At 42.0% G+C, this 12922-nt stretch overlaps 1 protein-coding gene across 8 annotated transcripts in view; it reads right to left on the minus strand.

Annotated features, from left to right (window-relative positions):
* The window catches only part of MPDZ (multiple PDZ domain crumbs cell polarity complex component), a 257792-nt gene that overhangs the window by 143694 nt on the left and 101176 nt on the right, over positions 1 to 12922 (minus strand). For 7 of the 8 annotated variants that reach the window (XM_040358412.1, XM_040358432.1, XM_040358424.1 and 4 more), the window contains 2 exons: positions 11237 to 11572; positions 4947 to 5067 (listed from right to left, as the gene is read on the minus strand). In XM_040358412.1, coding sequence (XP_040214346.1) covers positions 4947 to 5067; positions 11237 to 11572 — 457 coding nt within the window. The remainder of the gene's footprint in view (positions 1 to 4946; positions 5068 to 11236; positions 11573 to 12922) is intronic. The other variant, XM_040358438.1, reaches the window with a different exon arrangement.

A 12922-nucleotide genomic window follows, 5' to 3' on the forward strand; every position in this document is an offset into this window, starting at 1 on the left:
ATATTAGCAGGTTATTTCTCACACACAGCATATGCATACCACAAATTACACCCCCAAAACACAATCTGCTATTACTCCTGAGTATGGCGATACCACATGTGTGAGACTTTTACATAGCGTGGCCACTTTTTACACAGCGTGGCCACATACAGAGGCCCAACATGCAGGGAGCACCTTCAGGCGTTCTAGGAGCATAAATTACACATCTAATTTCCTGACCATCTCTTACACTTTTGAAGGCCCTGGAGGACCAGAACAATGGAAACACCCCAAAAATTAACCAATTTTGGAAATAAAACACACCAACGTATAATCTATGAGGCATAATGAGTCTTTTAAACATGTCATTTTTGCTGCCGCCGATCTCTTCCCCTCTCCTCTCACACTGTACCGATGAGGGAGAGAGGAACCGGCGTCATGTCATGACGCCGGTTTGTTTACAAGTGATCGCTCCGTCATTTAGGATACTACAGGATACTGGATACAGGCAAAACCACCAGGTGAAAACAAAGGGAAATAACCCCCCAAAAAGGTAAGCTAATGCAGCCACCACATCCAAGGTTTGGTAAACTGCAATATTTTTTATTTTTGGTTGAATACCGCTTTAATGTAAATGTATCCTTGTGATCCCTTGCAGTCAATTTTCATAGAGCCAATTATAAGTTTGATGGAAATGTATATCCTGCAGAATGCATGGATGTTTTGCTTTTGCTTGCTGATTCACATCTGACTTTCGAGGCAGGTCTGCAGTAAATTTGTATACATTTTATTTTTGCATCAGGCTTTTGTGTAGAGATAGCAAGAAGATAGCAAGGAACCTACAGTGGGTGTGTTTGGGAACAGCTCCACAAGCAGGGGTTCTATGATTACAAGATAACTGACAAAAACAGCAACACCTGAATGAAAAATTAGAATGCTAAATGTGTACTACCATTAGATATATTAAGACTTAGGCCCCATACACACGAGAGGATTTATCCGCAGATACGGTCCAGCGGACCGTATCCGCGGATAAATCCTCTCGAGGATTTCAGCAGATTTCTATGCGATGGCGTGTACACACCATCGCATTGAAATCCGCGCTGAAATGCTCTGGCGATGACGTGTCGCGCCGTCGCCGCTATTATGACGCGGCGACGGGCGCGACGCTGTCATATAAGGAATTCCACGCATGCGTCAAATCATTACGACGCGTGCGGGGAATCCCTTTGGACGGATGGATCCGGTGAGTCTGTACAGACGAGCGGATCCATCCGTTGGAATGGATTCCAGCAGATGGATTTGTTGTGCATGTCAGCAAATATCCGATCTGCTGGAATCCATCCCAGAGGAGATTTCTCCGCGGAAAAAGATCCGCTGGCGTGTACACACCATAGGATCTATCCGCAGAAACCCATTTGCTGGGATTTATCTGCGGATAGATTCTATCGTGTGTACGGGGCCTAACTCTTCAATTCGAACTGCAGTGTACCTTTAACAATATAGTTATAGTATGAAGAAAGACTTTATTTTTATTTTTTACTAATGCTGCATATGGGCATATAGTGGCAACAGCATAACAGATTTACAAACACTGGTAAAAGTAATTACTCAGTGATACTCTTCAGCTATAATAATGCCATCGTATTGCAAAATAAAAGGACATCTGCAAGATTACTATGGATAGCACCAACCAACATGGATTGAAAACGACCTTGTTCTTCATAAAGTTTGACTGCAATGTCCAGCATTGATCAGCACTACATTTCAATATAGAATAATCACAGGATGCCTTCAATATGACCAGTAAAATGTCACCTCTGTTGCAACTTAACATTTAGGTGGTGATATCTATTATAATTAATCTGAAACTTTGTCTTAACTTAAAAGTTAATAAAAAGGCAGGGCCTGAGATGATGAAAAGCAGAAAAGACTACCCTATGTGTTAATTATTAATACGCTTATAAGCTGCTAAAACAGTACAACATCTGCTGGTGTCTTTGATCTCCCATATGCAATGGATAATTGGACACTGTTCCACAGCAGTCAATCCATGTAAACAGATATGATTTTAGGATGCTTGGTTACATTTGTTTTCTAAGAGAGATGAGTCTACTGGCGATTAGCTGCAGAAATATTCTATGAATGGAAAACTAAGAAAACATTTTGCAATAATCTCTTTATGTTAAAGCGAAAAGTCCCAAACCCTGTTTTGTATTTCCCTTGCGCATAACTGGGTATTCAAGGTTCACCTTATCTACGAACATTATGCTTCTCAGCCTTTTGGCTAATGTCTTGTATCGGTGTCATTCCGTTTCTGAAGGCACCAGTCCCGTTCGGCTTTGGGGTATTTCCTTTGGGTTCACCCAATGCTGCTATTGGTTTACTCGGGAAATCCTGTGAGTGTGTCATGGTGCTTTTGGCAACAAGATGGGGCTGCATGCTCTTCAAGCTCCAAATACAGTTAGGCTGAATGAGTCCAAAAGGTGCAAGATCGGCCTACGGTATATATAGAAATCCAGAAGGACATTTTTGAGGATCTGTTGGGTATGGTGCGTTATACTATCTTTTGTGTTCAGTTTTTTCTTAGCTCTGGATACTATGGTGTTGCCTTCTGGACAAGAAGGTGGTTTAAACAATTATGCGTTATAAGAGAGAGAAGAAGAACAATCCAATCCAATCCCATAATGCAGGGAATGACTTTTCTGTGCAGTGAGCCCAGACAGCGGGTTTCTGACTATTTACATGTACAATCTCTTTATGAGAGACAAGCGAATCTGGGCTTTTGGGTGCAGTTCGAGGCTGACCTTGATGCAGTAGAGGGGGTGAGGACGTCACTGCAGCCACCTTCTCAGTCTCGATGAGACGTTTGTTAAATGTCATCCACCCTAGCACTGGATTAACAGTGCTACACTTGTGAGTAACCTTTTTAAGTATCAAAGTGTTTTTAGTCACACAGTGTGCACTATATATTTTTTTATTGATCTGTTTATGGTACCACAGTACCTATTGATTATGAAAGTGACACCTTGCGGCTTTCTGTAAAGTGGTTGATTATAGAATTTGGATCACTAAGAAACATATTTTCATCTGCGATTACCCCAGCGGGAATGCCTGATTGACCTATTTGTTAATTCAGGGGTCCAGAGAGTGAGGTGAGCAGCCTGTGGAGGTGGAGGCACTCATTTAATGTTTTATGAGCACCCTGATCACCGCTGAGGAGAATCTATTCGTCTCTGGTGTCAACTCTTCATGTCACCTTTTGCTCTTATTCCTTTTGAAAAAAAAAAAATATTAAAAGCCAGCAGCTACAAATACTGCAGCTGCTGACTTTTAATATCGGCACACTTACCTGTCCTGGAGTCCAGCGCCGTCCGCAGCAGAGGACGAGCGATCGCTTGTCACTCTGCTGCCCCCCCCCCCCCCACCATCCTCAGTGAGGAAACCAGGAAGTGAAGCGCTCCGGCTTCACTGCCTGGTTCCCTACAGCGCATGCGCGAGTCGCAATGCGCCGTGCTGACTGGGTCCCACTGTGTTCTGGGAGCCGAGTGTTTCCCAGAACACAACGGGGGGGGGGGGGGAGGTGACATCCTGCCCGCAGTCTACCCGCAGACTGTGTGGCCGGAAGTGGGTGCAAATACCTGTCTTTAGACAGGTATCTGCACCCCCCTCCCCCTGAAAGGTGTCAAATGTGACACCGGAGGGGGGGAGGGTTCCGATTTGCGGGAGTGGAGGTGGAGAGTGGAGCTCCGCTTTAACCACCACAGGCTTTTTTTCTTTTTTGCTAATAAAAAAAGACAAAAAATTCTGAAAAAAAATATATTATAACATTTATAACATTTTGCATATAATCTATCTTCAACAATTTAGGCTAAAATGTACTCTGATACATTTCTTTGGTGGAAATAATCAAAATCATTGTATATTATTTAGTCTGTAGGAAAGTTAGAGAGTTTACAATCTATGGTATATTATATATATATACATACATTTTAAGAGGGAAGTTTCAGGAAAAAAAACTTTCCATGGCCCCCCACCTCTGCACAGTACACAGCCCCCCCCACCTCTGCACAGTACACAGCCACCCCCCTATACCGCTGCACAATACACAATCTGCTGTACTGCTGCTTGTACATTGGGGGATAAGGGCTCATTGCTGGCTGCAACACCCCCCCCCCCATAAACACCCATAATATGGGCTTTAGCCTGAGGCAGAGCTACAACCAGCACTGACCAGAATAAAAATATAATTTTATTTGAAAACCCCTGCACAGATTTGAATGGGGCAAAGTGTGATGTTCACAGGGTATTAATCTGATGCAGAAGAGAATATATTTAGAGACAAAGTAACGTCAGGAGATAAAAATGAAAAAGAGAAATCACCGCTCTAGGATACTAATCAGAAAGTCTCCTCACCTGATCCAAAGCCACGGGTGCTCGCAATGCATGGAATGATGCAAAATGAAGGAAAAACGTTCTGGACAGCCGCACTCCAAAAATAAATTGCTTTTATTTTAAAATCAAAAAACACACAAAAAGCATGCCACAGCAGACGGGGTAAAAACGGATGCATTTCACACCAAACTTTAGTGCTTATTCATTCGTAAGCTATGAATAAGAACTAAAGTTTGGTGTGAAACGTGCTTTTTACCCCGTCAGCTGTGGCATGCTTTTTGTGTGTTTTTTGATTTTAAAATAAAAGCACTTTATTTTTGGAGTGCGGCTGTCCAGAACGTTTTTCCTTCATTTTGCAACGGCAGGAGATAAGTTGCATGGAGATGCAAAGAAAGAATAAAAACTGAATAAAAAAATTGAAAACAGCATTAAAAAAAAAAAAAAAGAGGCAAATGCTTAAAATACATTGTGCTTTAAAAACCAAATGCTGTTATTCACATAGGATTTACATCTACTATAGATTTTAAAATAACAAAGTTTGCTGTAAATTTGAATAAGGCCAGTGTACTAACCTAAGCTGCAATTGCCTCTGAGAATGGTAATCGTTTTCTCAAATGTGCTTTTAGGTAAAGTCCTGGGTGCACACTCTTCATTTGTTTCATAAAACTGTTTTCCAGATACATGTCCTTCAGCCTGGTATACAAAGATATAACACTATTTACCAGTTGCATTCAATAACATCAAATACATGAAATTGGAAAATTCAAGAGCATTATGAATCAGAAATGGGATCTTCTGTATACATTTTCATAATGAAGGATTAATAATGTAATCAAACATTAAATAAAACACAAATACAAAATGAGAACAGAATGTCAACTGCAATCGTAAAGGAAAACTCCATTATTCTTAAAAAAAAATATATGATTGCAACACAAACTACTTTAAAATGTATTAAGTTTTAAAACCATTTGTTTGGTTCTGTTTATACATGGAAAAACCCTGAATAGGCTCTTGTTATCCCGAGTAAAGAGAACAATTTAGAAATATAGGGCCAAATCCTCAAAAGAGATACGACGGAGTAACTGCTGTTACTCCGTCGTATCCCTGGTCCTAACTATGGAACTGATCCACAGAATCAGTTTCCCATAGTTAGGACGAAGATCCGACATGTGTAATTGAATTACACTGCCGGATCTTAGGATGCAGTACCGCATCCGCCGCTGGGGGCTTTTCACGTTGAAATGCCGCCTCGGGTATACAAATTAGCACTTACGGAGATCCACAAAGCTTTTCAGCTTAGTTTTTTCTCCGTAAGTTTTATTTTGCAAATGCAAAATTAGGGCTGCTTTTACAAGGTGTAACTGTTTACACCTTGTAAAAACAGACCTTTCTTGCTAGCGACGCGATTTTCTTTTAATTAAAATTTTTTTTTTGGCGCCGTATCTTTTTTTTTACCCGACGCAACTTTATTGTCCCGTCGCAATCCACAAAGCCCGACGTAACGTAATTTCGCGCTATGCACGTCGGGAAAATGACGTCACGAGCATGCGCAGTACGGCCGGCGCGGGAGCGAGCCTCATTTAAATGGGAATCGCCCCCTGGAGAAAAGGAACGCCTTGCGCCGGCCGGATTTAAGTTACACCGCTCAAAATTTCTAGGTAAGTGCTTTGTGGATCGGGCACTTAGTTAGAGATTTTGCGGCGGTGTAACTTAAATGGAAAAAGTTATGTTGCGCCGGGTTTTTGAGGATTAGGCCCATAATTCCCTGCACATTTAATTTGTTTATTGCTTTCCTAACGGCTTTTCTTTCATTACAACAGTGGGAGTGATCATGAAATTACAGCAGGCAGACCCACCCACTTAGCACTCGAAAAAGAGCAACACTGGCATGTATGCATTAGTGTAAAGGGACAAGTATCATCTAAAACTCTGCTACGTTTGCTAAAATCCTCAGAATGTGTTTAACTGATCAGCAGAATATGTTTAAAAAAAAGAACCACTAAAAAAAAAGTAGAGCTGGTCCAAACTCCAGCAAGATCAAGACAATGAAGTCGGGATCCGCCCACATGCCTGAACTGGCACCCATCTTAGCCTCTCAACAAGCCACTGAGAGCCTGAGTCAGCCTCTCCTGCCCCCTCCACAGCCCAGTACTCCAGTGAGTGAGGTGGGCGGGGAGAGCAGACAGCAGTGACTGACAGTCACCAGCTCTTTGCTTTCGGGAGCCCTGAGAATATAGTGGCCGGCAGTGTTAGATTGCTTGGTTCTCAATTAGAGCCGGAGGGGGGACAGTTATATACCATAGTTTGTAGACGCTATAACTTTTGCCAAACAAATTATTATGCGCTTATTGGGATTTGTTTTTACCAAAAATATGTAGCAGAATACATATTGGCCTAAATTTACAAACACATGTGATTTTGTTTTTAATTTTATTATTGGATATGGTTTATAGCAGAAAGTAAAAAAAAAAATGTTATATATATATATATATATATATATATATATATATATATATATATATATATATATATATATATTGTCAGTCTTTTTTTGTTTATAGTGCAAAAAAATAAAAACGCAGTGGTGATCAAATACCACCAAAAGAAAGTTCTATTTTTGGGGAAAAAATATATAAATTTTTAAAATATATAAATTTGGTTACAGCGCTGCATGACAGTGCAATTGTCAGTTAAGGTAACGCAGTGTCAGGTAAGAATAACTAAAGAGAACCCTAAAAAAAAGGGACTCTGAATGCAGCCACCTCATCTAAGGACTGGTAAGCTGCAATGCAATATAATACATTTTTATTCTTGGGTTTTTAACATTAGTAAAAAGCTTTAGTTAAAGCGGGAGTTCACCCATTTATTAATTTTTTTTTTCTCCCCTTAGCTTCCTGCTCGTTCGGTCTAGGGGAATCGGCTATTTGTATTAAAATATGAGCAGTACTTACCCGTTTTCGAGCTGCATCTTCTTCCGTCGCTTCCGGGTATGGGTCTTCGGGAGCGGGCGTTCCTTCTTGATTGACAGTCTTCCGAGAGGCTTCCGACGGTCGCATCCATCGCGTCACTCGTAGCCGAAAGAAGCCGAACGTCGGTGCGGCTCTATACTGCGCCTGCGCACCGACGTTCGGCTTCTTTCGGAAAATCGTGACGCGATGGATGCGACCGTCGGAAGCCTGTCAATCAAGAAGGAACGCCCATTCCCGCAGCCCATACCCGGAAGCGACGGAGAGGATGCATCTCGAAAACGGGTAAGTACTGCACATATTTTAAAACAAATAGCCGATTCCCCTAGAGAAAACGAGCAGAAATCTAAGGGGAAAAAGTGCCCTCTAAGGGTGAACCCCCGCTTTAAGTTGGGGGGGGAGGGACTATTTACTAAGAGTAAGACTTTTTCAAAAGTCCTGTCCTAAACACAGAAGACTGCACTGTCCAAGTACCACATACACTTTGCTAACAAGTTCATCAACTACCCAAGGGCTATATCCGAAGAAATACACAAAACTGGATTATCTGTTTAATGTGTATTGACGCCTTTTAGAAACATTTTGGCAGTTTAATGCTTCTACCTTTCTTACTATTGTAAAATTCAATAAAAAAAAATACACAAAACTGTTCTGAAAACACAACTGTTTTGTAAAAGGTAAACTTGTATTTCAGTTATTTATGTTCTAAGCATGTCTTTCAATTTGTATTTTGCAGTTGTTTTTATTTAGTACCTTAAAAATAATCAACTGTTGCTACTGTCAACTACTAATATTAGTTAAAAGTGACCAAAGATGAGGTGATCTGATGGTCACAAGACCAAAGACAGGATAATGTAAATTCTGCAAACATTCTGATAACAATCTGATCTTACTGTATAAGAAAATCATGCTGCTTAGCAACTAAGGGAAAGATCTGAACAGGACTAAGTGCTATGTGTACTTGATCCCTCTACTTTTTAGGATTGTATGGTCATCCTAAATTGGGAATTTAAGAGTGTTTAGAACTTCATGTCATTTTCACGATTTTATTCTACGTTCGGAATCATAATCATACATGTTACATTTCTCCAAACTCTTTATATTACTATGTCATTAAATTCCATCAGTTTCATGTAAAGAGACACTGTCAGCCATTCTAAAAAAAGTGATGGCGTCTTTGCAAAAGGGCCGCTCAAAGTGGTTGTAAAGCCTCAAAGATTTTCACCTTAATGCATTCTATGAAAACCTAGGTGAAAACCTTCTGTGCTGTAGCCCCCCTCAGAACCCCTTACTTACCCGAGCTAGATCCAGCAATGTGCATGTGTGCAGCAGCTCCAGCCACTGTCTTGCTCCTCATTGGACAGATTGATAGCAGCGGGAGCCTATGGCTCCCATTGCTGTCAATCAAATCCAGTGACACAGGAGCGGGAGGCGGGGCTGTGTCCCGCTGTTTGTGTCAATGGATGCAGCAGGGGGACACGGTTTAGATCCCACACGGGTGACCCCAGGGAAGGTGGCTTTCCGTGGAGGCACTCAATGAAGAGTAGGGGCCTAGAGCGCTGATGGGGCACCCCAGAAGAAGAGGATTGGGGCTGCTCTGTGCAAAACAATTGCACAGAGCAGGTAAGTAAAGGCATGTTTGTTATTTTTATTTTTAAAAAAAGGGGGAGGGGGCTACAACTTCTTTAACCCACTGATACTCATCTTGTTGCTCCTAACTCAGTCACAGTCTGCACTAAAATCTCTGTTGGTGTCAGATGCTAGGGGGAGCAGGGATATTGCACCCTCCATCGTGTGACAATGCATGGGCTTAGTTGGATGCTAAATCCAAGCACTGTCATATTGGAGATGGTCACATGCTACCACATTCTCAGAATCACCACCTGTGATGGAGGCTGGAGAGCATTGGCAAGGATATATAGATGGGTAAAGGAATTCCTTTGCAGAGCCACTGGCCCAGATTCAAGAAGCTATTGCGCCCGCGTAGCGAATGCCCCTGATTCAGGAACATCGCTACGTGGACTGCAGCCTAGGATATGACAGACATAAGCCTCCTTATGCCTTCATATCTCAGGCTGCATTCTTGCGTTGGCCGCTAGGGGGCGCGGCCATTGTGATCGGCGTATAGTATGCAAATTGCATACTACCACCGATTCACAAAAGTTGCGCGGGCCCTGCGCACGCAAGGTACGGAGTTTCCGTACGGCGACTTTAGCGTAAGGCTGCTCCTGCTAATAGTAGGAGCAGCCAATGCTAAAGTATAGCCGCCCTTCCCGCTCGTGAAATTTAAATTTCACGTCGTTTACGTAAGTGATTCGTGAATGGCGCTGGATGCCATTCACGTTCACTTAGAAGCAAATGACGTCCTTGCGACGTCATTTGCCGCAATGCACGTCGGGAAAGTTTCCCGACGGAGCATGCGCTGTTCGCTCGGCGCGGGAGCGCGCCTAATTTAAATGATTCCCGCCCCCGGCGGGATCATTTACATTAGGCGCCCTTACGCAGGGCTAATTAGCATAGCGCCCGCGCAATTTACGGAGCTACTGCTCCGTGAATCGCGGGCAAATCAAAATATTTGCGTGGGCGCAGAGCAAAAATCGTCGCCCTTTGCCCACGCAAATATTGCGCGGATCTACCTGAATCTGGGCCACTGTCACTTTGGCCTAAATAGGAAAAATGACAGTGATTCTTCAAAGTTGACATTCTCATCTGTCCTCCCTGACAGATTGGGCCAGATTCAGATAGATCAGCGGATCTTTAGATCCACGTAATCTATCTGATTTAAGATCCGCCGCCGCAAGTTTTAGTGGCAAATGGGTAATTCACTAAACACTTACCTCCAAACTTGCGGCGGCGTATCTTAAATCCCCCGGCGGAATTCAAATTTTGCGGCTAGGGGGAGTGTAGCATTTAAATCAGGCACGTCCCCGCACTGATTTAACTGCGAATGCGCCGTCCGCAAATTTTCCCTGCGTGCATTGCTCCCAATGACGTCGCTAGGACGTCATTGGTTTTGGCGTGAGCGTAACTTGCGACGAGCGGTTTAGTGAATCGACGTACGCAAACGACGTAAAAAAAAAAAAAATTTACGCGGGAACAATGGCCATACTTAACATTGGCTGCGCCTCATATAAGCAGGGGTAAGTATACGCCGGTAAAACGCTTACGTAAACGACGTAAAGTGACTGCGTCGGGCCCGCGTACGTTTGTGAATTGGCGTATCTTGCTGATTTACATATCGTCGCCGTAAATCAGCGAGAACGCCCCCAGCGCCCATTTTAAAATTGCAGTTAAGATCCGACGGTGTAACACAGTTACACCTGTCGGATCTTAGGCATATCTATGCGTAACTGATTCTATGAATCAGTCGCATAGATACGACCGGCCTAACTCTGAGATACGACGGTGTATCAGGAGATACACCGTCATATCTCTCTCTGAATCTGGCCCATTGTCTCTATGTCAAACTGCAAAAGGAAAAACTGTTTGAAAAATAAATTTGATGAAAAAAAAAAAAAGTATATCCAGTTCTGAGATTTCTGGCACACACAACAGCTCTGTCTGGAAGTGCAGAAGACCAGATCTTTTTTCTCTACTACACTTAATTTCAAGTCTTCACCCTACCCCAATCATGTGACTGGACACTGAAAGCAGAAGCATCAAACCAATGAGCTCAACTCTGCCATTCTGCGCTCTCCTCTTATCAGCACAAATAATTTGTTCCCTCCCCTCTCTAAGCTTTGCTGTACAGAGACAGCAAGAGGTTGATACCAGGTTTAAATGCAGGTACTTGAAAATACAGATAATGATGTATACATAAATACTGAGCTGCATTAATGTTTTATATCACCCTGGATTTGATCTTTAATCTAATTTTGTGCAATTCCGATTACCTTTGAAATAGAAGGAGGAATGTCAGCAGCGGTATCAGCTCCATGAGTCTGTAAAGGCATCCACGAACTAGTTGATGTGCTTTCTATCTTTTTGCTGAAAACAACCAATTCCGAGTGATCCTTGGAGTCAGAGGAAACAACATCAGTGTTATCTGATAGCTTAGTATGTTCAGGCTGACCAAGATTTAGGTTGTAAAAGTCCATGGTAGGCAGCTTAAAATCTATAACTGGCGTTGATGTAGCCCACAGCACATTTGGGGGAGTTGGTTTGTTAAAAGATAACCTTTCACTACAGACATCATAGGAAGGATGAAAGGAGTCTTCTTTAGACAGAGCCTATAAAAATAACTTACATTAGCTGAAGAGGAATAGGCAATATGCTAAAAATGCAGCTTACACCTTTCCCCCCACTATGGGCAGAACTAAAAATGGTTAGACAAATATTCTGATATCTAGTCCTGAAAAAAGATCTTACCATGAACTTGCAGAATGGGATGCAATGACTATGCATGGTTATGACTAATGGAGGATGCAGAATGGGAGGATGTTGCCAGCTATAGCACAAAAAAGAAAAAATAAAGCTACCGTTTGGAAACCAATATAGTTGGCTATTATTTCGCAAAATGGCCTTCGTGGAATGTCTACCAAACACTGCCGGTGCCCAATAACAAAGACATCATCATATTAGCTGAAACTGGGCATATCTAGCATTAATCGTACGTCTAAAGGCATATTAAAGTGGAGCCATACTCAAGCTAAATTATTGGTCATGCTGGGGTGAATAAAGATCAACCGTTCTCAACTTTAATGGAAAGAAAGTGCTTTTCTAAGTATAGGTCCGCTTTAATCTTTGGAGGATTTCATAGATAAAATTGTAATAACTGTCACCACTGAAAACGTAATCTTTCTGCATCAAAGTGCCACTTAGCCAATGAAGTACGGTATTGTATACTTCAAATCTTACAGTGTTTCTAAACCCACAGCAGTAAACAGTAAAAACAGTCTGTATATGCACTCACCGTGGAACCTAAGGTGTTAATCCTCTGCATTGTTTAAAAAAAAAATGTTGATCCTGTATGCACAGATCCTCCTCGTCTTGCATTACCCCCAAAACATGTCTGGATATGACAGATTTACTGGGGTCAGGCTGCACATGCTCAGTTTAGTGTGTATTTCTAGAGAGAGTTTTTTTTTTCTTGGGAGAGTGCATGTGATCAGCACAATGCCAATCAGCACTGTTCAGATAGAGGGTCAATGGTCCTGCATCCTGATAGGACAGCCAATACAGTATGAAAACTCCTCTTACAAGCTTTACCAGGAACTGTTAGAAGTCACAAGACTGCTATATACTGCTGATGAGAAAGGGTATTTAGCAGTTTATATTTACTAAAATGATTGCATTTCCATGTACTGTGGAAGACCAGATACTTTATAGTGAATGCAGGGTCCTGGGTTTAGTACACATTAACTCTTTTTTTTTAGCTGGCCATACAGTATACAATTATATTTTAATATGAGGTCAAACCTAAACACTTTTTAATTTGTATAAAATCAGGCAGGACTACATAGTTGATAGTAAATCTAACGGAAATCAAAGAAAATTGCATAATGTATGGCCAGCTCGCTGTTTCTGACTGAATGGCAAAACAAGTTTTGAAGTGGCAATTACATTTGGAAGCTATAGGT

Source organism: Rana temporaria, chromosome 1, assembly GCF_905171775.1.
Source record: "Rana temporaria chromosome 1, aRanTem1.1, whole genome shotgun sequence".
NCBI classification, from domain to species: Eukaryota; Metazoa; Chordata; class Amphibia; order Anura; family Ranidae; genus Rana; species Rana temporaria.